This window comes from Trematomus bernacchii, unplaced genomic scaffold, assembly GCF_902827165.1.
Source record: "Trematomus bernacchii unplaced genomic scaffold, fTreBer1.1, whole genome shotgun sequence".
Taxonomy (NCBI): domain Eukaryota; kingdom Metazoa; phylum Chordata; class Actinopteri; order Perciformes; family Nototheniidae; genus Trematomus; species Trematomus bernacchii.
Genome location: NW_022988043.1, coordinates 24204041 through 24230421, shown reverse-complemented (window position 1 = coordinate 24230421; position 26381 = coordinate 24204041). Strand labels below are relative to the sequence as shown.

The window sequence follows — 26381 nt, the reverse complement described above, 5'->3', positions numbered from 1 at the left end:
CAAAGTAACTAAAGGTATTAAATACATGTAGTGGAGTAAAAGTACAACATTTGTCACTGCTTTGTAGTGGGCTTGAAGAGTACAAAGTAGCCAAATATATTAGTACTCAAGTAAAGTACAAATACTTCAAATGTGTACTTAAGTACAGTACTTGAGTAAATGTACTTAGTTACTTTACACCACTGCCGATCTTTGCCCTTTACCGGTGTGTTCGTACCTGAACTGTGACACCCTAATGACAGAAATGTCTCTGAATGATGATGATCGTTAGGATGGTTACTTCCTCTTACCTGCAGCTCTGAAGCAGTGAGCGTTATATTCCTGTTGGCGCTTCCCAGCAGACTCAGATAAAACCCAGTTAGTGAAGTTTGATCCCAGAGTTACCTCCGAAGAGACAGCTCTAACAAGTTTAGAATATTTGTATAGATAACTCGGCGGAGTCGCTTCCTTTCTGCACCTGAACGCAACCTGCCCCAGCGTTACCAAGCTATCCGTGCCCAACACAAACTACTTCCGGTCCTGACATGAAATAAACTCAATATATTTTTCATCTAAAAAAGCACGATGCATCCTCACATAACTGAAGTCATTAACAACGTACCGTCAAATAAGTAGAACAATTCACAACCTTATTAAAATTATGACAGGAAAACAGAACAATTTTAAATTCAAAAAATGTAGTTATGTATTAGATGAATAAGATATGCATTATTAGCCCTCGTAGATTTAAAAAGGTATCACAGAAGGAATTATTTCTTAATTTTTCCTCAAGTTAAACATAGTTTAGTGCGTCACCAAGAACAGAGGGACTATTTAAAGGAGCCTCCTGAAACTGTTGTAAAGTAAATATTGGATAAAGGGGTGTGTGCGAGTAAAAGCAAGATAATGTGCAATTAAAGAGCCCAATGATCAGTTTCACACATTATTTTTTATTCACATTCTTCTTAAGAAATAAACTATTTGTCCATCAAAAAGGCATTTACTGTAATGTTCCATCCACCCATGGAACACGGTGAATGTAACAGATTTCAGTGTAATGCTTGGCTTGTTCACAGACAGTTCTCCATTACAGGTTCATCTAAGGTTCAACAGTCACTCAGCAAAGCAAAGAGATGTGAAGTAAAACATAACAAGTGCTGAACATGCACTTCACACAATAAATACTGACAATATTTTAACTGGAAAAACTGAACTGTTAAGGGCCACTTAGGAGAAATGAATCCCCATGCTTTCATATTATCATGAGCCTGTTTTTCAGCTTAAGAATCACAGCTTCCATTAGACTAAACAATCTTATCTTATACAGGTGACACCTCAATGAGGCAAAAACACTGGTGATACCAGAGCTAGTATCACAGTCATCAACACACTATGGTGTACAGGTTCAGGTATGAATACAAATCTAAATTCTCAAAGATCTAGGTCTGAATTCTGAGAGGAAAGTGAAAGTATACCAGCTTTTAAATAGTAACATTGTTTTTCCTTTGTCAATCTCAGACCTGGTCTTTTTTTTTCACGTGTCGCTGATCCTCCTCCATACAAGCCAAAACTCATTCATAAGAACATCCAGTGAAATAGTGAATGTGTCACAGTATGACAGTGGATGTGTTAGTCACTGTTGTAGTCCTCTATGAGCAGCTCCTCCTCCTCCTCTAGAAGGTCTTGGCTTGTTGTAGGCTGGGGCTGACTTTCAGGCAATCCCTCTTCAACCCCAGCCTGACCTTCCTCTTCCTTTTTCTGCTCCTCTTCCTCCTCACTGTCTCTCTCCGGCTGGGCTGGCTCTTTGTCTGTCAGAGCCTCCAGCTTTAATCTGCAAACGCACAACTCAAACATCAGGTCAATACAGTTTACACAACGGCAATGTACAAATATCTATTTAAATTGAAGAACAGATGTTTCTTATAAGGACACCTGCACATCATTCTAAATCACGCTTAAGGAATTGATGTTAAATCACAGGTATCCATAGTAACAATTAATGTTTGTGATTTTAACCAAAGGAATAAAATTACTTTTATTTTTAAGCTCTTGCAACTATATTCATTTTACAAATAACACATTACAGGGTTCATACACTTTTTCACCAATGATTTTCAATGACCTTTACCAAATTTTCCATGACCAAAAAAAGTACTCTTTCTCAGCGGTACCACTGAAAATGGTTTATTTTAACATGGAACAGGAAAATAAGGTCTGCATATGAAACATATTGTGCCTATCTAAAACAAATCAAATAGGCTTACTAGTTTCTACACGCTAAAGCAACTCAAATCTCTCACCAGCAAAATACCTCGTCAGTTAAATGCCATTTTACGTTTCATTACTATACGATACAGTATGTATTATCATTATAGTATTACTATTTCGGCGATTAGCTAAAATATAAATTATATTTGATGCAACTTTAGTTACATTTCCATGACTTTTCCATAACTTTGGGAAAAATATTGTTTTCCATAACTTTTCCAGGGCCTGGAATTAGCATTTTGAATTTCCATGACTTTTCCAGGTTTTTAATGACCGTAAGAACCCTGACATTATGATGGAACTAGTTCTCATGCTTTCAATAATGGTTATTAAGTGCTTCTAGTAAACGGCAAACATGATAGGCTTCTGTCTCCAGTCTCTTTCTTGAGATACCCAGAAATGATAAAATACACAACACTTTGTAAATTGTGAGATACAGCACTTATGCGGCTTTCACACCAGCGCTTTTCCCTTTCTAGCTCCGAGCGAGAGCTTTTCTGGTTCAGCTCCCGTTTCCCTTTTCAGCTCCCGCTCGGTTCACACCGCCCAGAGCTGCCGCTGCTGCGTCATGACGTCACAGTTTACGTCGCTGATTTTCTCCCACAACAACAACGGGGGGGACTGCGTCGGGTCGATGATCGTGTTGCTTTGAATCATACGAAGCCAGATTAAATTAAATAACGACTTCTCCAACCTTATACTTTTCTCCAGAGTGCCGTGGTTCATTGTTTATTAATGTGTTTCAGCGGCATTTACCGACCGCTGCAGTGCTGGCTGCTCTTCCACGGGAGTTTATTTTCCCGTTAGCTCCGGGTTAGCTCACACGGCTCTAAAGTATTCACTGTCTGACTGTCACACAAGCAGCTGATACATATCCCCAGTTCCCCTTAAGTGAATGTGTGTCAGTCTGAATTGACGCTGTTTGGCATCACAACGCTGTTATGAAAGTTTCTCTGGTATAACATGGGTGATGTTAGCATAGCAACCGAAGCTAAACTGACTACTTGCTAAGCCGTTTTCTACAGGCACTTTTTACCGGCGTATTTTTCATTATGATTCTACTAGTGATAGTCGGACATGACAACCTGTGCAGCCCATGTATTAATTCCATCCGATAGCTGCTATAATAACAAACAAAACGTCTGCCTGCTCTCCACAATGATCAATAATAATAATAATAATAATAATAATAATAATGGGTTCCATTTATAAAGCACTTCATATTCGAATTCAAATCCCGAAGTGCTACAGGCAGTGAGCAGGAACAGTATAAATAGACATGACACAACACGGTAGAATTCATAAAAAGCAATAAAAAATAAATAAATAAAAATAAAGATAAAAGGATGGTAAAAGGGTCTAGGCAAAGGCTCTTTTGAATAACAGCGAACGGATGGTCAAAGTAAGGTTTCCTGCACGCCTCGACGTAAGAGACGTAAGAGACGTAAGCGACGCCGCGTCATAGCTCCGAAGCTCTTGCCTCTGGACCGACAATTTTTTGGAGCTGGAAGTGAACCGCATTCCGGAGCTATGACGCGCCGCCGCTGCGGTGTGAACAGGAAAAACCGGCGCTTTTCCAGCTCCAGCTCCGAGCAGGAGCTGGAAAAGCGCCGGTGTGAAAGGGGCATAATGCCCCTTTTTTTAGTGATTTGTAATGCCGTTTGCATATCTATTGTTTTGTATTGTTTTTACGTCATGTAGGAGAGTTTTTCAGTCTGTGGCTTCTGATCTGGTTTCATTGTCTCCTGTCTTACATTTGTTTCATGTCCTGTCTGTTTTTATGCTATGTTTTTATACAGTTGATGATGTACAGCACTTTGTTCAACTCTGTTGTTTTTAAATGTGCTATAGAAATAAAAGTGGATTGGATTGGATTAAAGAGAAAAATATAAACATAGAAATAAAAAAGGTACAATTTGAAATGAGATGCATTTGCTTAAGAATGATTGGAAGTCCCTAGTGAGTGCACCTTTAACAACATTACACTTGCATCAAACCTGTTGTTCTTACAGTGTACAAAATAATGTATTCACTAAAACACATTTATTTGGTAAAATAATCATATTACTTTTAGTTTAATATAATGTGACTGATCATTAGTACTAAGCAACTTCAAGTAAAAACGCTGAGTTAGAAAGTAAGACTTTAGGTCATGGGGACTCACAGACTTGAATCTAAGTGCATTATGGGAAATGTGAAATTGTGTGCTATACCTGCCGGGGAGCCTCCTCAGCGACATGTGACCCACATCCTGGATAAAAGCTATCTGAGCTGGAACACAGTGAAGCACAGAGCACGTCTGTTAATAAACTCCAACACACACACACACATCCAAATGCGTTTACAGACTCTCACCAGCAAAAATAAATCCTTACTTACTTTGTTCACAGTCAAAAATACAATTCTTCAGCCAGCACAATGACAAAACTAAAATCAATGAAACCCTATGAAATTCCACCTAAAATAACAGTACCACCAGCATTTGTAGGCGTTTTAAGCATGAGGCTTTGATATAATGCTTTAATGTCAATAGAGATATTAGCAAGGAAACCATAGCAACAGAGCATGTTATGAATGTGGCAGAGAGGTTGTAGGTCAGTATTTTCAGGAAGGAGATACATAATATACAGTATATCTTGGCATTTCTACCAGGTGGGCTAAATGCTCAGTTGTTAGTCAAAGCTTTATAGTACATTTGACAAGCGACTTTATTAAAACAGACGTCACATCATATGACATGGTTAAGCTACTTTACAAGAAATTGTTAAAGACTTTCAGTTACAAAATATAATTGTGTTTGAAACAATCTGTTGTTCTGAATTACTCATCTTAAGGGTTATGATTTAATGCATGTTACTTTGTCAAAACAGACTATCCTCAAATGATGCTCTGTGGATCTGCAATGCGGTTACTACGCTCATTAATATCAGCAGTGTCTGTCTGTCTGTCTGTCTGTCTGTCTGTCTGTCTGTCTGTCTGTCTGTCTGTCTGTCTGTCTGTCTGTCTGTCTGTCTGTCTGTCTGTCTGTCTGTCTGTCTGTCTGTGTGTGTGTGTGTGTGTTACCTTGGTTCCTCAGAGGGTTGGTGAGTTTGGCCAGGTAGGGCAGCAGCTCAGTCTGCAGGCTGACCGGTGTGAGGCAGAAGCTCCTGAACAGAGACTGAGCAGCCAGGCCATTCTCTCGGTGCTGACAGGAGCAACATCAGTGTCATTACAGAATACTTATTCATCAGACACACGACAGGATTATATTACATTACATGTGGCTGTCGCTTTTATCCAAAGCGACTCACAATAAGTGCAAACACCATAAAGATTTAAACTCCAAACAGCAAAGAAAGTGCAGATATATTCACTCCAAGCAAGTCAGACCGTTGTAAGTGATGGTAAATTAGTTACAGGGCCTAAATTAATTTTAATTAAACATTTGTATTTATTTAATTGCCAATCTAGAATAGAAACAGATAGGTCTTCAGCTTGTGACGGAAGATATGCAGAGTTTCTGCTGTCCTGATGTCAATGGGGAGCTTATTCCACAATATAGGAGCCAGGATAGCAAACAGGCGTGTTTTTGAGGGGTCCCACTCACAGTGATGGGGTAGCAAGCCGATTGGCTGATGTAGAGCGAAATTGTTTTAGTTGATATATTCATGATCAAATTTATAATCTGAAGGATGTTCTATACATGGTTTACCCTTAATAACAAGGACTTTGACAGTTGTTTGAATCTGTGGATAAGTTTTGTTACAGTAATACTATCCCAAGTTCCCAACTATGCAAACCTGCGGTTGAGGGCACACGTCCAGACTTAAGAGCTTTAGGAAGAGATAAGTATAATCAAAATGTTACATTTTGTATTTACTCATGCATATTAAAGTGAGAACGGTACACCTTTAGTCTCAAGCCCCCGGCAACTACTGTACTTTTGTAGTAATGGTTCAGGTGACATCTCTAGTTGCAACCATGCAAGATGCAGTCACACAAATGTCCATTACATAATCTGTCTACCAGACCATAGCCAAATTAGCTAGTTTGTCAGTTACCCTCTTTATGGCGTTTCATTTAAAAGAGCCAGGTCTTTGTTACAGACAACACAAGTTAAACCAGTCTGTAACTTTTAGCCACAGCTGAGCCAATGACAGAGCACGATGTGATGTGTCTTACCTTTTTGTTGACCAGCAGCCAGTTGGGCTTGTGAAGCGGTCTGAAGCCGACAGAAACCTGCTGCGAGTTGGAGTGCAGGAGCCCCCTTGTGGCCACTGAAGACCCATAATACTCCATGGTGCTGCGACTCTGAAAACATCATTACACAACCTTTTGGCATGATCAACAGTGGTGTAAAGTAACTAAGTATACTTACTTAGGTACTGTACTTAAGTACAGTAACCAAGTATACTTACTTAGGTACTGTACTTAAGTACAATTTTGACAGACTTGTACTGGACTTGTTCAATGTTTTGCTACTTTGTACTTCTACCCCACAACAATTCAGAGTTAAATGGTGTACTTTTACTCCACTACATGTATTTAATACATTTAGTTACTTTACAGATTTGGATTAATGATGTGAAATATAATCAAGTGTTAAATCAGACTTTAGTTCCACCTGGAGTAAATCCACAAGCTACCCTGCAGTATACAAAGTCATTCAAACTAGCTGCACCTTTACCAGCTTTGAGAACACTTTCATGATCAATCATTATAAAACATATCATATATATTATTCTGAAATGGACCAATCTGCATAATGACTACTTTTACTTTAACTATATTTAGATGCTAATACTTTTGTAATTTTACTTGAGTAACCTTTTAAATGCAGGACTTGTACTTGTAATAGAGTATTCCTACACACTAGTAGTTATACTTTGACTTAAGTACAAAATCTGAGTACTCCTCCCACCTCTGATGATCAAAGTATTCATATAACTTTTTAAATGTCTAAGAAAGACTGACCGTCCAATCAGAATTGAGGAGGTCAGCATCAGACAGATATTCGCTGGCTCGGTCCACATCCTCCACCTCGGAGAAGAAGTCCAGGTAGTTCTGGTGGAGGTACAGGCTGAAGAACTCCCCGGACATGTGTGAGCGCTCAACAACAAACTGAACGAAGAGATAAAGACAGAAGTGTTATTAGTGTTTGAGCATGCCATTTGTTATCTGTGAAAGCTAGTAAAAAAAAACGTGTGTGTGCACCTCAGGGTCTACGAGTAACGCTTCTCTGTGATGATGAGACAGGTGAGAGGGTAGAGGGGGTCCAGGGGGACTCTCAACCACTTCAACATCTTCCCGTTGCCCTCCTGGTAATGACAAACACACAAGCAAACAAACTATTTGACAACACTGACAGAAGCTATTTGAATCATCATAAACTGCATCTGTGCTACCTGGGGTCCTTATAAACAAAATGTCCCCCTTTTAAATGGTCTTGGGGCGCGTTCACACCGCAGTACTTTTCCCACTTTAGTTCCGATATAGTTCCGAAATGTAGCGTTCACACCAAAAAGAGCCGGAACTAAAATTAGTTCATGAGAACCTTTTTACCCACTTTTCAGTCCCTGCTAGAGAGCAGGGACTTTCGTGGGAGAAAAAGGTTCCTATGTCTGATTGGCTGAGCGGATTGCAAACCACGCCCCGTAAAACTCCCAAAAAGTTTTGTGAAGCCACCATTTTATTATCCTCGCATTAGCATTATTAGCATTAGCATTAGCCCAACACAGAAACGCAGAGAGACTAACTTATGGCAACACAAAAGAAAACATGGGAGCGGTGGAGATGAGGAGGTGTCGGCGTTCTGGCGATTTACTCGGAAGGCTTCAGTAGAAGCTGCTGGGAGTCCCAGCAGCTTCTACTGAAGCCTATGATCGCCTAATGGTTCACACCGGAATAAGTCCCTGGGGAGGATTAGGCAAATGAAGCCGCTGACGTCACTTCTTCTTTTGCTTTGGGTTTACTGGCAGGACGCAAACAACTTCACGGTGTATACTGCCACCCGAAGTCCCCGGCCGGAAGTCCCCGGAGTTTACTACCAATTAAATTGCCAGAACGCCGACACCTCCTCATCTCCACCGCTCCCATGTTTTCTTTTGTGTTGCCATAAGTTAGTCTCTCTGCGTTTCTGCGCTGGGCTAATGCTAATAATGCTAATGCAAGGATAATAAAATGGCGGCTCCACAAAACTTTTTGGGAGTTTTACGGGGCGTGGTTTGCAATCCGCCCAGCCAATCAGACATAGGAACCTTTTTCTCCCACGAAAGTACCTGCTCTCTAGCAGGGACGGAAAAGGGGGTAAAAATGTTCTCATTAACTCATTTTTGTTCCGGCTCTTTTTGGTGTGAACGCAACATTTCGGAACTATATCGGAACTAAAGTGGGAAAAGTACTGCGGTGTGAACGCGCCTCATGAGAACTAAAGAGTTCTCATGAACTAAGTTCTGATGAACCTTTGTGGGAAAAGTACTGCAGTGTGAAAGCGCCTAATATTATTTAATTATTTTTATATTGTTTTATTTAATTTATAGGTTTTACAGGTTTTTATTTATATAATTTATTTTAGAGTTTTATTGGACATTTCCTTGTAAGTTGGTTTTTAATCTTTTAACCTTTATTACAAAGTTTTGATTATTATTTATTTTATAGGTTTTTATATTTTGTTGAATCGATTCATTTTTGTCTTTGTTTTTTTCCGAGAGGGATCATTATTTATTTTGTTTTTATTATCATACCTTTTACCTCCTTGTGTCTTAAACTGTTATATTATGTTGCTGCATGTTAAAGGTCTTAGCGTCTGATCTGAGGGGAATTTCTTCTTCTCTGTTTTCATTTGTAATGTGTGCCATGTTGTTAAAGCACTTTGAGCTGCACCTGCTGTATGAAAAGTGCTACATTTATTTATATAAAGCAGGATTTCAGATTAATTCTGATTCATGAAGAAATAATAATAATAATAATAATAATAATAATAATTATAACTAAAGCTTTATTTAGCTGGCTCACTGATTTGTGTTTCTAAAAACAGAGGAAGAAGATAGTTCAGGCTGTTACACACACTCCTGGTTAGGAGACACTTGTATGGAAACAGGGAGATATGACCCACGTTTGCAGTGCAGGATCTTCCCCAGAGCTCTGAACAGGAACAGAGAAGCATCTTTCCCTCCAATAGCCTGCTCCTCTCCCTGATCCCTTTTCTGTTTAGACCTCTTCTTCTTCTGGTTTGTTCTGGAAACAGCTTTGCCCAGTGATGTCCCCTGTCGGTCCTTCCTCAACAGCCCCTTTTCCAATGACGTGTCTGGAAGGTTACAGCAATGACAGAACTTATACATGTCAGTTGATTAGACAACCACGATGTTGAGTGCACGTATACACTCCCGACCCCCCCCCCTCCGGTGTGGTGCGTGTATTATCCACTGACCTGGGAGGGAGGAAAACTGGAGGCTGTTGATGGCACTGCGAACATCTCCTGAGCTTCCTGAACACAGCTTCTCCAACACTGCATGGTCAGGGACGCACATCCTTCCCCCGCTCTGCTTAGAACAATGGGAAAGTACAGTGTTAGAAAACCTAAAAACTCGTACCAATATGATTCATCTACTGCAAGGCTTCCTTTCACCTTGCCTGCCTCCAGGGTGGAAATCCGAGAGAGGACCTTCATCATTGTGGTTGGAGCCACCGGATTAAAACTGGAAACAGAGAGCACACAAAACAATGTTCAGAGGAATCCTTTAGATCAGCGGTTTTCAAAGTGTGAGGCGCGCCTCCCCGGGGGGGAACCAGAGAGCTTCAGGGGAGGCGCAGCGTGAGAAAAAAATAACGAGAAACAGTCAAATCTAGCTAGTTAACTTCAGCTAACGAGCGGCAACATGGATCGATTTTTTGTGAAGTTACCTAAAGTGAGAGAAGAGACAGCGTCTGGCAGAAAACGGAGGAAGTATGACCACGATTATTTGAAGCTAGGATTTTCATGGACCGGTCCTGGCAGGGGCGGACTGGCGAATCACAGAACCGGGTCGGTTCACTGACGGCCGGCACCGCCCTTTATTTTAATTTTAATAATACTTACTTTGATCAAAAGCAAGTACCGGTCAAGGCTGCAGCCAGAGGATGATCTGCGTGTATTCCTGTCTACATTGCATCCCTGCATCACCCGCCTGTGCGCATCACAGACGCAGACTCATTGTTCCCACTAAAGTAGGGGTGAGTGTAATAAGGAGGCAAAGTTGACGTTCAGTGTGTTGCCGGGAGCATAGAAGGATTTATCCACCATGTTGAAAATGTTAAAAATGTTTAAAAAATATGTTTAAAACATAAAGATAAAAAGGTTTAAAAAAGTTGTTGTTGAATGTTTAAAGGAGGTGACGCTACTCAGCCAATCAAATTGGTGCAGTCAGTGAGCACGATATATTGGAGTCACTGAGTTGCTTTTAAACAAAGGTATCCATGCAGGAAGAGCAGAGTTTCACTGTGATCAAAATAACTGCAAAGCAGAAAGGACTGTTTATAATAGGGCTGTGCGATTATGGCAAAAATCATAATCACGATTATTTTTGGTCAATAATTGATATCACGATTATTAAATACGATTGTTCATTGACTTTGAAAACATCCATTTATTGAACTTTAAAACAAATACAAATAATAATTTGAACAGTATCTTTTTAACTGTTGATTACCCTGAACGTATAATTCAACTGAAAAACCAATACAAAAATAAATAAAATAAATGATACATTTATATTCACATTTAAATAAATAATATCAAAAATAATAAATACCAATAAACAAGATCAACAAATATTTTGGAGCGCACTTCAACAAGCTACTAAACATATGTAAATATGATAAATACAAATAAATTAGACTAAAATTAATTAGATCAAATATGTTGCAGTGCACTGTCACAACCTAGCAAAGCAAAATAATCGTTTTTTTCGATTATGTTATTTTCGTAATTGTGGCAGGCCAAAATCGTAATTGCGATTAATTGCACAGCCCTAGTTTATAATATCATTTACAATATATAAGTGACTGAAAATAGCATTTGAGAGTGAGGAGTATGACATGTCTCTGTTGTCCTGATGGAACTAGGGTACACCTCAACAGGTGGCCAGCAAATCAGAAGGCTCATACAAAGACACAGACAGCCATTCACACGCAAAAGGCAATTCAGAGTCGCCAATTCACCAAACACATGTCTTTGGACTATGGACTTTTGCCAAAACAAGATTGTTTGTTCTTATACGCTCATCCCCACCTCAACAACCTCAGTCCACAGCTGGGGTTAAACTGTGTCTAACCTGATGCTGCTGATGTCCAGCTCCTCCTGGATCTCTTTGGGGAAGAGATGGCGAGAGCTGCTGTCTCCGCTCAGACTGTCTGACACTATGAACACCAGGGGACACCGACTGGTCTTCACAAAGCGCCTGAAAGAACCACAGCAGGACACAATCTCACAAAAAGAGCAGGGAACACAAGGTGGCACATATAACTACTACCAAATACAATTACTAATACTATGTTTGTAGACCGAGCCGGAAATTAGCATCACAAGGACAAAAAGCAATGAGATTTTTTCAATTGGATTATGGAATATTGCAGAAAATAAGATCTGTGGCAAATACACGTTTATGATACTTGCATGTTTTAATAGTTGTAGCTTAAATGCAAAAGCCATAAGTAAAAAGCTAACGTTATTAAAGGCTTTAATACACACACACACACACACACACACACACACACACACACACACACACACACACACACACACACACACACACACACACACACACACACACACACACACACACACACACCACACACACACACACACACACACACACACACACACACACACACACACACACACACACACACACACACACACACACACACACACACACACACACACACACACACACACACACACACACACACACACACACACACACACACACACACACACACACACACACACACACACACACACACACACACACACACACACACACACACACACACACACACACACACACACACCACACACACACACACCACACCACACACAACACACACACACACACACACACACACACACTTAGTACATCTAACCAAAAACTTATTTTGACAAACATCTACTTGCTGACTAATTTCAATTTTATAAAAAGGCACTAAATTCCTAATGCTGAGGAACAAATGTCTCCAAGGTGGCAAGAAAGGTTTCAAGCCCCCTATAATTCCCATTTACACTGAAATGAGGGCAATGAAAGCTGCAAAGTGAAACAGCAGTGCTGGAGTTTCTGTGTGAAAGAAGTGCACAGTGTAAACTCACCTGAGGATATCGTGCAGGCTGTCAGGCTGCCTGTAGAACTGGTTTGGGAAATCCTGAGGAGGGACATGTGAGTGTCAAGTGTTGTCTCAGGTGTGTGAAAAGAGATCTAAACAAAGCAGCTTTACAACAATCACTGAAATAGTGAAATAGATAAAGGCTTCCAGGAGGAAATAATTGAGAATATGCCGAGGAGGAAAATGAGGAAGAGCTCATTGATTACAATCTAGTTTGTAAATAAATTACTATTCGTCACAATTATTGACGAATGCTCCTGTGCCAGTGGTTACAATGGGAGGGCCAGTGGATTGTTTCCCTTAATGTCTACCCCTGCAATGTATCTGGTATTATCAGATGATACAATAAGAGGCAGAAGAGAGGTTAATACATGACGACAACAAAACATGAACAGAACATGAACAGTACAGCATTTCAACATATAACTGTCAGAGAGAACTTTAGTCTTTTTAAATACAGTGGAGCATGTCAATGGGTAAGACTTTGAAAACCCTAACCAGTTGCATAGTTGGAGCTAAATACTTTTGCTTCAGGGATCATAAAAACTGTGGCAGCGCTGTAACAAAATAATGAGTCTTTAAATATCCCATCACGTCAAATAGGCATATGCCATACAACATGAGAAGTGCATAACAAAGAAAGACAGTTATAGAGACTCAGTTAAGCAAAACGCATCGCAGGTGCATTCAATAAAAGAAAGGGAACAATGTCTTCAGTGTAGTACAAACCTCCACCAGTATGAACTTCCTGTCTGTAGCTCCACCATCACCAACCATCTTCAGGCACTTGTACTTGTTTGCTCGGAGAAGGAAGTCCTGGAACTGGGTTGACTGGGAGGTGAAGGACAAACCGTTCGTCCTCCATTCTGAATTGTTTTTAGAAATAGAGACACATTAGAAAAAACCCTGGCAATTCACACATTTGAATAAAACACACAGCACATCGCTTTAAATGCCGAAGAAATGTATATATTCAAAAGTTCAAATGATGCAATATATATATTTTCTTGGTACGGTCCACTCTCAATCCTTAGCAATAATCCACATAACGTCTCAGTTTCAGTTCAACAAAAAAACATCTTCCTTAAATACCTAGTTCCCCCCCCACGCCACCTTAAATGAATACAGATAAAGGGGAGTTTTTCCATCAGAAAGGCAATCCTCTCTGAGGTGAATGATAATAGCCTGTATTGTTAGTGTGACAGTGACAGTGATAGGACAGGGGGCTTCCTCCTCACCATGCTGACTGCTGCTGTATGGCTCCTGGTTGGAGGGGTTAGTCCACTCCTGAACCCTGAGGTCCAGCTCCAGAGATAGAACCTTGACTGTGGCAGTCTTCCCACAGCCCGAGGGTCCCGTCAGCAGCAACACACCACCCTGTAACAGACACAGGTGGGAATTAGTGAAGTACAAATACTTTGTGCTGTACTTAAGAAGATTTGGCTTGTATCAGTACTTTACTCAACTATTTACTTTTCTGACAACGTTTCACTTTACTCCTTATATTTTTTAAACAAATACCTGTACTTTCTTTTCAAAACAGGCTTGTTACTTTAGTTTTAATCGGCATTGGGTGGTGTGATCATTATTATTTAAAGTCATTGTGTAGCTATTTCAATCTAATGTCATTCAGAAAACACGATCAGTGTATCCATCATTTCCTGGTCTTCTCCAAAGAAGAGGGACCAATGAGAACTCAGCTCGCGGCGCCTTATCTCAAACCGCGCCAGTAGCCTACGAGGCTATTTCAACAGAAGAAGGCAGAAGTCAGCAAGAAAAATATCGACCCGACCAACAGGGACATTCCTAATCGTCCATAGCCATTAAACAGTTGTAGTTTTGGCTACTTTTTACTTAAGTAATAACTGTTACATGTCTAATATGTGTAATGTGTAATGTGTAATGTAAAGCGATTTGTGCTCAAAGCGCTCTAATAAAAATGTAATTAATTATTATCATTATTTAAGTACATTTCAAAGGACATCCTTCTTCACTTTTACTAGAGTGAAAAAGTTTAGTAAGTACTTTTACCAGAGTATTTTTAAACAAGAGTATCTGTACTTCTAGTTGAGTGAAGGATGCGTGTACTTTTGCCATCTCTGGTAACAGAGAGCAGCCAAGCTAACCCTGCACTTTGACCTCCACAAACAGCATGTTCATGTGTTTAGGTTATTGTAGCTCAGACCAAAAGGTCAGCTCTTGACACTTCTTGGGGTGCGTCTCACTTCTCTTATTTTTCATTTCCTCGCTCCTCGGGCTCGGTATCACCGGAAGTTGATTTGTCTGCCCCATCTTGAGTAGCGTTCCAGTGGCCTTATTTTTGCCGGAGGACCGAGGATCGAGGAGCGAGGAGTGATAACGGAGGAGAGATAATCGAGGAACTACCAGACCATCCTCCGGTGAAATCCTCAGACACTCGCCCCGCCCCCTTACTGTGTATCGCTCACTGATTGGACGATGCAGCGCATGCACTGAGCTGGCTGCTGTCAGACGAACAGCTGTGCGGCGTCATCACAAGCGGACGTCGCTTCACGTGACGCTCCGGAGGAAAGGACGTCCCATTGCTCTTAAAACTCATTTCCCTGCTTCTCGTGGTTTCCTTGCGTCTCTCCATGCTTCCCTGGTGGGAGGGACTAGTCGCAGGGAAACGACGCAAGTGAGGGACGCAAGGAATCCATTTAACCGAAGTGAAACGCAGCCTTGGTCTCCAGACAGGACCAAGTACATAATAATACTCATACCTGAGATTTATATTGCCCTTTTCACAGTGCTCATAGATGCTTTGCAAGCTTGCAAGTTCTGAGACAAAAGAAAGTAGGGGGTGAGGTAGAGGACTAGAGTTCAAAGGCAAGAGTGAAAGTTGAGTTTTGAGTTGTTTTTTTATAGATGACAGAGTGTTGGAATTTTGTTATGACTGTGAAGGGAGTTCTACAGGGAAGGGGAGGTCCCAGGTCCAGAGCTAAGTCTTAGCTTAGTCCTGCTGCAGTAGCTTAGCATCAGCAGCACATTAGAATTAGCTTGTTTTGTTTGAAAGGAAGTAGAAGTTTTGGTAACTGAAATCATGAAACATTCATTACCTTTGATGTGTTTGTGTGAACTTTTATCCAGCTCTCCACTTCCTCGATCTTCTTCTTGTGGACAGCCAGCTCAGCCTACACAAACAGACAGTTTAGAAAAAATATTATAATTATTTAGCAGGCCTTATGGATTTAGATTTGAAATGTCTTCATTTGTCATATAGTTGGCCAAAAACATCTCAGTGTTGTAACCAAAACAAAATTGTTAACTGCCTTTACAGAAAATGTACTGTAGCAGAAATGTTTTAATATGATGACGAAGAATATAATCATATCAGCCACCTATCGTTTTTGTAAGATATTGAGCTAATACTGTATTGAAAGTGTAATAGTGAAAATAAATTGCCAATGTGTTTAGAACAGTTGAGGAATTCACAGCAGCTGTGTCCGAATGTATTCACTGAGATCAGAACAAATGTAAAGAGTGAGGATGCTGACCTGTGAACGGGGCGAGTGTCTGTCCACCCAGGACTCATCCTGGTCCCAGGGGGCGGGCTCTCTCAGCAGGGGGGGGGTGGGGGGCTCTGAGCGGCCTGCCTCTCCTGCCCTCTTCCTGGGCTTCTTTACCTCAGCCTTGGAGCTCACAGCCTTTCTCCTTCTGGACACAGCAAAGCTTTCTCCTGGCAATTCAGCGAAGGACGGGTCCACCCAGCGGTTCAGCTAATACAAAATACAGTCAAAACCAAGACATTTCATCAGAATCAGAATTCCTCTATTTGTCCTGTAATGGGAACATTTACATTATTACAACTTCAGAAGTATCGTGCAGATAAAGTGAAGGGAATAAAGTTAAATATAGAACATTTTAAAAAACTAACACGTTAAATACACAATAAGTACAAAAATAAATGTCAAATAGGTAGACCATGTTGAATAGAAGTTCTTTTTTTTTTTTAAGTGACCATATAAATACAGAGAAAAAATAAAGTGTGAATTGCACCAGGGTATATTGTACATGCGTGTATTTTGCACAAAGTTTAATATTAACAGGCAGTACATGGACATTGAAGGTGGATATCTAAAATAGATATACAATAGATCAACATTTATTTATTTAGCCTAACATCATTGATTCATAGACAGAAGCAGAAGTTAAATAACATTTGAAGGAGGGGGGGTTCTTTGTGTTCTCAGCGAAGAGCTGCTACATCTCCACTACAAGCCTGAAGGTACTCCTGTAAAAGTATGTGATTAAATTGTTGCTATGAAACAAATGGGACAACGATAGATTAAGAAAGATAAATTAAAAATAAAGTGAAAGATTAGTGGGAACAAATATGAAATGAAGTACGGTTAAAATCCTTTTAAAGCAACCCATTGTAGGTAAATCCTTCAATATTCTATAGATATGCGGTATACATACAGTATAGGCAGTGGTGGAATGTAATAAAGTATATTAACGCAAGTACTGTATTTTCAAATGATGCTACCTATTGCTTCACCTTGACTGCATTCTGGAATCCAATATTGTACCTTTACTCCACTACAATCATCTGACAGCTTTAGTTACTTCATAGATTTGGAATATTAGCTAATATATATATATATATATTTTTTTTTTAAATATATAATAATTATAGGATCAGATATACAGCAGCAGTACACAAAGTAAATAAAGTTAGCTCCACCTTCAACAACTGTGATAAACACATTGATGCTTCAACAATCTTAGTCAAGTCATATGATTCTGAAATGGGCCATATGCAAAACGAGTAATCTTACTTTTGGTACTTGATTATACTAATACTTGCATCAAAATACTTAAACTTGAATACAATTTTGAATGAAGGACATATACTTGTAAAAGAGTATTTTTACAATTTAGTATTGCAACTTTTACCAGAGTAAAAGTTCTGAGCACTACCTCCACCACTACATAGTACATATATACTCATAGCCAGTGGTGTAAATTAAGTACATTTACTCAAGTACTGTACTTAAGTACAATGTTGAGGTACTTGTACTTCACTTGAGTATTTTCATGTTATGCTGCAACATTGACAATAATTATACAAACATGTAATATTTTTTTATTTGAAATGGGCCTTATCGGAAAATCAGTACTTTTACATTTTGTATTTAAAGTATATTTTGATGCAAATACTTTTGTACTTTTACTTTGAGTACATGTTTTTAAAGCAGGACTTGTACTTGAAACTGAGTATTTTTACAATGTTTTTTTACTTTTACTCAAGCAAAATATGAGTACTTTTTCCACCTCTGCTCATAGCTCGCTTCTGTAAAACTAAACACACACATAATGTGATGTGGGAGGTGGGAGAAGTACTCAGATCTTGTATTTGAGTAAAAGTAGAAGTACCAGAGTGTAGGAATACTCTGTTAAAAGTAAAAGTCCTGCATTTAAAATGTTACTCAAGTAAAAGTGCAAAAGTATTAGCACCGAAATATACTTAAAGTACTAAAAGTAAAAGTAGTCATTGTGCAGATTGGTCCATTTCAGAATAATATATATATGATATGTTTTATAATGATTGATCATTAAAGTGTTCTCAAAGCTGGTAAAGGTGCAGCTAGTTTGAATGACTTTGTATACTGCAGGGTAGCTTGTGAATTTACTCCAGGTGGAACTAAAGTCTGATTTAACACTTGATTATATTTCACATTATTCATCCAGATCTGTAAAGTAACTAAAGATATTAAGTACATCGTAAAAGTACATCATTTACCTCTGAATTGTAGTGGGGTAGAAATACAGAATAGCAAAATTGTACTTAAGTAAACGTACTTAGTTACCACTGCATGTAGTGTACAGCTCGCTTTTGGAGAGCTAACCCCACACATAGTGTGATGTCATGGTACTGAAGACCTTACCTTGCTGGAAGCTGCTTTCTCTCCGCCGAAGAGTTTGTCCATCCTGCACCGTGCTGCCTCACATCGAGGCCAGCAGCTCAAGCATCACCTGCGACCCTGAACAGTGTGTAGTTGGTGGTGGAGATGCTTTTAGCTCGAGCTAACACAGGCAGCAAAACAATAAACACTTATATTTGTAGTATACAGCATAATAAAAAGGTGGGCGGAGGTTTAAGGTTCTGTATTACCTTAACTTCTTATCGTTGTTATTGTGCTGACACACATATTAACATATCCCCACACCTCAGCATATAATTTTTGTATTAACTACGACTACATTGTATTATATGTAAAAGTCTGGGGGTGTAACTACATCCACATGTGTACCGCAGAATGGTGGATATGTGAGCTAACTAAGTTGTTAGTTTGTATAAAGCCAATATAATATCTGTCTGAACTCACCTTGTTTGACCATGTGAAGCACACTCGTCTTTACCTTGTTAGGGTGAAATGAGAACTAAAGTGAATGTGTAAATCCAAGAGGGAGTACCGTAATATTACTAAAGAGTTGCTGAGGCAAACTGCAGTGTATCTATTTAAACGATTTAAACTCCGTGGATACGTCATGCCGCAAACTGTCTGTTTATTGACGTAAAACTGACGTAAAGCAACCAGTTCACTGCAGTGTTTGTGGAGGTCTGGCGTGTTTGCTAACATCAAGCTAGCTAACTAACGCCAATTCGACACATTTATCTTTTTCAGGTTCGTTTCTTAACATTTATCTTATATTCTAAAGAGAGTGTCTAGAATGGCAAGAAAAAATGATAATACTATTGTGTTTTGCAGGTGCCGTCATTACGACACGTGTTGTCTGCTAATAAGCTATGAAGATGAGGAAGCGACCAAACATTCTGCTAACAGGTGATCAACAACAACTACTACTGCTGCATGTCTGTCCGCCAGTGTTGGGAAGTGACTAAGTACACTTACTCTAATGCTGCAATTCTGAAGTACGACACTGGATGCAGAGGTAAACATTGTACTTTTACTCCACTACGTTTATTTAATAACTTTAGTTACTTTGCAGATTTGAATTTATGATAAACAATATAATAAGCACTAAATTAAGACTTAAAGGGGACCTATCATGCAAAATGCACTTTTGTACGTCTTTTATACATGAATATGTGTCCCCGGTGTTCCAGGGAACTCGCCAAGTGTCAGAAAACACAACCCTCTCTATTTTCCTCCATACCCAAATCTCTAAAAAAGAGACTGCAACGGATCTGATAAAAACTGATCCAGATTTGAACACTGGGTGTTTCTCAATCGCGAGTACGCTTGCTTGGTAGCACATGTCTTCCGAGTCACTTCCTTCAGAAGCGAGGCAAGAATCCTTCCTGGCATTCGGAAAACGAAGAGTGGAACAGGCTAGCAAGTGTGCAGGTGTGCGTCATATGAGAGGCCCCGCCTTACATTTTCTGCCACAGATTTGGGAAAATTGGTCCGTGCGCAAAGCATTGTGGGGATTTTAAGGACGCGAAGTCTACTCATGTGCAGCCTCGAAATTTCCCCCAAACCAAGGACGCGGCCTCGGTGGAATTCCAAGTATGCTGGACATTGGAACGGTCCTGCTGCGCCACTTGATGACGTAGCATCCTTGAAATATTGGCTTGGAAGCCAATATCCTCGTGATTGAGAAACGGCCACTGTCCTGACGTCAGGACGGTGGCGCTACAGCTATTGGGCCAACTCTCCACCTATCAGGGGAATGTGGGGTTGGGCCACGGCCGGCCATTGCCGCTCGAAAGCGCTGGAGACGCTGTAGTACATATGCCAGGCCTGTAAGTGGCGCTGTAGTCTGCCACAAAAGCAGTGAAGAAGACTTCCCGCGCATGGTTGCCATGGTTACCCTTCTGTTTATTCTCCGCTGTGGCTTTTTTTCTCCCTCCCCGAGACAAGCGTTTGCTCCCGCTGCTGTAATTCAATGCAATCCCTCCCCGTCGAGGCAAGCACTGTAATTCTCTCCGATTAGTCCACCAGCAGATGACAAACACCCACCTCTCCGCCTCTTCCAAGGAACGAGGGGACCGTACGGCAGAGTTTCAGTTAGATTTTTTTTCGCCGGTCAATATGTCCGTTAAAGTTTAAATCTTCCGGACAAAATTAGAAAAGTGCCGGTCAAAGGTCTTCTTTGTTATATATTGAGCTTTAAAACTAATGACTATATAATCATATAAGAATAAAACACAGAGGATGGAGATCTATTTTTCTCCCCCTCTTCTGACTTGATCAGAGCACGCTCCCCTCTCCTGCAGGGGGGCGTGGTCAGCTGCAGCTCACAGAATCAGACCCCTGCAAAAACAGGGCTGGAGAACAGCAAATAGAGCGAAATGAGGCATGGCTAAAATGCATGATCTGTTTGGTATTTTGAAAACAGAAACGTATAAATATACCTTATATAGGTATGGCCCTACAATATATCATTTAAATATAGCATGGTTGGTCCACTTTAAGTTACACCTGGAGTAAATGCACATGCTACCCAGCAGTAAATAAAGTCATTCAAAATGAATTCTACCTTTTACCAGCTTTGATGAACACATCAATAATTATAATTAAAACATATATATTGTATATTATTCTGAAACGGGCCAATCTGCATAGTGAGTACAGGATTTTTACTTGTAACAGAGTATTCCTACACTCTGGTACTTCTACTTTTACTGAAGTACAAGATCTGAGTACCTCTTCCACCTGTGTTTTTAGCTACATGCAGTCACGTCAGATTGGCATTTATCAGGATTACATTTTAATTTTGTATTTATATAGTTTGTCAATTTGAACAAGAATTCCGTTTTTAATGTTGGCACGTTTGACTCATCTTGTCAGGACCTGGTGATCATTATCAAACTAATACTTAACCCACATTTCTAACTATAAATGAATTATTAGATACCAGAGCAGAGGTGGGAGAAGTACTCAGATCTTGTACTTAAAGGTGGGGTAGGTAAGTTTGAGAAACCGGCTCGAGATACACTTTTTGTTATATTCCATGGAATGCTCTTAACATCCCGATAGCAATGAATATCTTAAGTGCTTTGACAAAAAATCCATAAAAAAATATCATCTGTGGAAGCCGTAGTACTGTAAAAAGCACGACCAATCATTTTAGCCGGCCCGGCTAAAATAACTGGATGGCCTACCTGCCTGTCAGCCTTCCATCTGTGCACAAACTTATCTCGTGCCCTCATTGGTCATGTGCGCGTTCGTGTGTGTTGGAGGAGGGGCTCTGTAAGGAAGTGGCAGATTGTTTCCGGCTGTGTATTTTCAAATTCTAGCGCACTCGAGCTGGTTTCTTCAAAATGTCATACCCCACCTTTAAGTTAAAAAAAAAAAGTGACTCAGGTAAAAGTACAAAAGTATTGGCATCAAAATATACCAGCTAGTTTGAATGACTTTGTATACTGCAGGGTAGCTTGTGAATTTACTCCAGGTGTAACTAAAGTCTGATTTAACACTTGATTATATTTCACATCATTAATCCAAATCTGTGAAGTAACTAAAGGTTTTAAATACATGTAGTGGAGTAAAAGTGCACGTGTTACCTCTGAATTGTAGTGGAGTAGAAGTACTAAGTACTCAAGTGAAGTACAATTGTACTTAAGTATAAGTATGTACTTATTTACCAACCCCCTGTATATTTTGTATATATTTAATTTACCCACACCACATCTCACCCGAACAGTTTTCCTGAACATAACTTCGGCGGTGAACAGCCTCTGCATGCTGAGCTCCGTCTGAACACTCAGCTGTAATCACAGACTGTGACTGTACGGACAGGTGTGGTTCTCTCAGGTGTTCTCATGTCATCATGACACCTGGAAGATTATTTACACAGCTGGTAAAGGTGCAGTTAGTTTGAATGACTTTGTATACTGCAGGGTAGCTTGTGAATTATTGATCATATTTCACATCATTAATCCAGATCTGTGAAGTAACTAAAGGTATTAAATACATGTGGTGGAGTAAAAGTACACGATTGACCTCTGAATTGTAGTGGGGTAGATTATAAAGTAGCAAAAATAGAAATATTCAAGTAATGTTTAAGTCTCTCAAATGTGTACTTAAGTACAGTACCTGAGTAAATGTACTTAGTTACTCTACACCACTGTACCAGACGGGTCAGATCCATCGGTATGGCTAAACCGCCTGATCATATCTCACCAGCTGATGTAGTATACATGGCTTTACCTTTTGAAAGTAGGGCAACACTAAATATCCATGTCCTGAATGTTACAGGTACCCCTGGTGTTGGAAAGACCACTTTAGGAAAGGAGCTGGCCCAGCGGACAGGGCTGTCCTACGTCAACATAGGAGACCTGGCACAGGAAGGTACACGGGTTACCCGGCTGTTCAAACAAATATTCCACTACTTGTATATATTTGCACTTTTGTCATATATATTCATTCATTTTCATATTTTCATACATTTTTGTCTACCAGTTTTTGTCTGTACTGTATACATATATGCATATATTTGTTACTTTAGTACGGTGGGAAATGGCATTTCCGTCTCCCTGTTTTGTACCAAACACTCCAAAAGAAACCAAGATTGGGACAAGCACCCACAGGATGGAGCATCCATCATCTAACTGTTTAATCACAAAGGAAAACCCTTATTGACCACTCTCTTTGTGCTGGTTTGAATCTTCTCTCAATGGGTCACTTCTAGACTTCTAATGCAATTCTAAGCAGATAAATATCAGAGATAATCCTGAATCTGTCTCCACAGGAGAACTTTATGATGGCTATGACGAAGAGTACCAGTGCCCAATTTTGGATGAGGACAGGGTGAGTTCATGCAAGCTCTTGACCGGGAGATGATATGCTGATCTGTATGCACATGGATATGACTTGGAAGTGCAGTCTGCACCACCCTGCTGCACGTCTTGGTTAAACTCACTGAATTCCCTGTGCCTCACTTTATTGCACATGACATATTTAAACCATAGGGTTCCGAAGTTGCAGAACGTTACCGAACTTGCCATCAACCAGCAAATGAAACCTCATCAGTTTGATTGAAAATGAATCAGACTACTACACAACATACATAAAAAAACACTTTTGTGACAGAAATGTAGGTCATATTTTTCTAATATGTATAATTGCAATCACCAATATATGTCACATTATTCTCTTTGAATAGCTGTAGGTGAAATTCTGCACAAACTGTTTTGTGTGGTAAGTTGAAATGGAGTGGAAACCTCAGCCAACCAGCACGGTGCTGGCGGGGTTTTGGAGCACCTCCTCAAAACACAACTCGGTGCACTAACATCTTGTAGAGAAGTGAAGGAGGAGGTGTTGCTGTTTCCTCCTTCTGCCACTCCATACTGTATTGTATGAAGACAAACCTCAGGCTTAAGGCCTTGCAAGCGGACTTTAATTTCTGTGAAACAAATGATTGCAAATGATTTCTACAGATTGAATTAGGTTAAGGGTATGTTAAAGTGGCCTTATTGTCCTTTTGCAGGTGGTGGATGAGCTGGATGACCAGATGGTAGACGGTGGGATGATCATTGACTATCATGGCTGTGACCTGTTCCCTGAGCGCTGGTTCCACATCGTCTTTGTCCTCCGCACAGACAACACACAGCTGTACACGCGGCTAGAGAGCAGGTAACGTACACTTCTGATATACAGTGAACCTGGATGTCTTTCCCGCATCCAACTAGGGCCTGCAATGTGCTAAGATTAAAAACACTCACACATAGTGGCATGCAGAATCTCAGTGGTGTGCCACTGCTGGGGCACTATAGACTATTGTTCAAATGCTGCTCAAAATGTCATGTTCTGTAATGGCTGATAACACTCCCAACAGGCAGGTCTGAATGTTACCCCCATTTGCCATGGCTACAAATGGTACAAAAGCTCTACCTTCTGACATGTTTGCATGCAAAATTACTTTTCTTGATTATCAAAACAGTTGTAGATTTTATTTTTTTAATTTAATTGACTAAATATTTGCAGCACTTCTGTGTAACCGCACTGAAGAAACATTGATGGCTTGACTAATCCCTGTCTACCACTCAAGATTCAAGATATTTTGTCTATTGTCATATGAACAGTATTAACGGGCAGTTGTACTGAACAATTAAATGATTACACTCAGCAACTCAACTCTATTGGGCAACCCCTTAGATATGTTTAGTTATGAATTGAATTCAAAGATTCAAAGGCTTTATTGTCATATGCAGAGTAGCTACAGTGTAGTTATGCCAATGAACCTTAAGTCCCAAGCCCCTCCAACAATGCAACATAATGTATAAGACATAAAATGATAAAACAAATTTAAAAATAGTGCAAGAAGAAACAGAGTAGAATCAAATAGTGCAAGCTATGTTGCGAGACCAATATGCAAGTAATGCTGATGAAGAAAACTATATACATGTCTGCTTTACTACACGAGGACCCTGCTCCACTCATTAGAAGGTTGTTGCACTCTGTCTGAGGTGGACTCTGTTTGATGACAGGGGGTACGCGGGGAAGAAGCTGCAGGACAACGTGCAGTGCGAGATCTTCCAGACTATCTACGAGGAGGCCATGGAGGCCTACAGCGAGGACATCGTCCACCAGCTCACCAGCAACACTCCTGAGGACATGGACCGCAACCTGGAGCAGATCATCCAGTGGTCTGAGCAGTGGGTGAAGGACAATAACTAGAAGCTGGACTCTGTCAACAAAAGTTATTTGGACACTTAAACATAAATGGTAAACTACATTTATTTTCACAGACTTATGATATTTTCTTCAGTGGCTTGGCAAATGGTCGGACTTTAAAGCAGTGGATGGTTATCTATTAAAAAAAGGTATCGAACAGGCTTACTGACACAAGTCGGAAGCCATAACATGATGTGTAACAGAGCGTACTGGCTTCAAGTCATAGCACTTGTGTACTGCTGCATTCGTGTCATATTTTTGATAATAAATGACTAATGGTAAACAACATTGTCACAATTTCCTTGTGATAGGCCTACTGACATTATTACACAACACTCGTTAGGTAAAAGTCATTGGAGTAACTGTTAACCCCAACTTCTAAGTCTTTTTACTTTCATCAGATATAGCCTGATTTAATTGTTTAAAAATATCCACATTTTATTTAAAGGGGACCTATCATGCAAAATGCACTTTTGTACGTCTTTTATACATGAATATGTGTCCCCGGTGTTCCAGGGAACTCACCAAGTGTCAGAAAACACAACCCTCTCTATTTTCCTCCATACCCAAATCTCTAAAAAAGGGGGCTGCAACGGATCTGATACAGACTGATCCAGATTTGAACACTTCACTGACGTCACAGAAGTGGCGCTACGGCTATTGGGCCAACTCTCCACCTATCAGGGGAATGTGGGGTTGGGCCACGGCCGGCCATTGCCGCTCGTAAGCGCTGGAGACGCTGTAGTACATATGCCAGGCCTGTAAGTGGCGCTGTAGTCTGCCACAAAAGCAGCGAAGAAGACTTCCCGCCCATAGTTACCATGGTTACCCTTCTGTTTATTCTCCGCTGTGGCTTTTTTTTTCTCCCTCCCCGAGGCAAGCGTTTGCTCCCGCTGCTTTAATTCAATGCAATCCCTCCCCGTCGAGGCAAGCACTGTAATTCTCTCCGGTTAGTCCACCAGCAGATGACAAACACCCACCTCTCCGCCTCTTCCAAGGAACGAGGGGACCGTGCTGCAGAGTTTCAGTTAGGTTTTCTTTCGCCGGTCAAGATGTCCGTTAAAGTTTAAACCTTCCGGACAAAATTTGAAAAGTGCCGGTCAAAGGTCTTCTTTGTTATTTATTGAGCTTTAAAACAAATGAATAACGACTCTATATAATAAAACACGGAGGACAGAGATCTATTTTTCT

At 40.2% G+C, this 26381-nt stretch overlaps 2 protein-coding genes across 3 annotated transcripts; one reads left to right on the top strand and one right to left on the bottom strand.

Moving 5' to 3' along the window:
- Positions 1 to 908: 908 nt before the first annotated feature.
- On the bottom strand, positions 909 to 19081 carry rad17 (RAD17 checkpoint clamp loader component). The gene is made up of 17 exons (XM_034118193.1): positions 18933 to 19081; positions 18492 to 18587; positions 16098 to 16319; positions 15660 to 15734; positions 13821 to 13959; positions 13312 to 13448; positions 12569 to 12621; positions 11538 to 11663; positions 9854 to 9923; positions 9656 to 9767; positions 9341 to 9532; positions 7441 to 7544; positions 7201 to 7347; positions 6409 to 6537; positions 5311 to 5431; positions 4461 to 4518; positions 909 to 1810 (listed from the first exon to the last, which is right to left on the bottom strand). The coding sequence occupies exons 2-17, from the start codon at positions 18531 to 18533 to the stop codon at positions 1609 to 1611; spliced, it is 1929 nt and encodes a 642-aa protein (XP_033974084.1). The 5' UTR covers positions 18534 to 18587; positions 18933 to 19081; the 3' UTR covers positions 909 to 1608.
- A 22-nt stretch (positions 19082 to 19103) lies between these two features.
- Positions 19104 to 25496, top strand: ak6 (adenylate kinase 6). 2 transcript variants are annotated; one of them, XM_034118195.1, is made up of 6 exons: positions 19104 to 19232; positions 19317 to 19391; positions 22773 to 22865; positions 23266 to 23324; positions 24004 to 24149; positions 25004 to 25491. In XM_034118195.1, exons 2-6 carry the CDS (start codon positions 19355 to 19357, stop codon positions 25191 to 25193), a joined length of 525 nt encoding a protein of 174 aa, XP_033974086.1. In that variant the 5' UTR covers positions 19104 to 19232; positions 19317 to 19354; the 3' UTR covers positions 25194 to 25491. The 2 variants fall into 2 exon arrangements, with proteins under 2 accessions (XP_033974086.1, XP_033974085.1); XM_034118194.1 differs by lacking the exon at positions 19104 to 19232 and having other exon boundaries at positions 19370 to 19500; positions 25004 to 25496.
- The last annotated feature ends 885 nt before the right edge of the window (positions 25497 to 26381 follow it).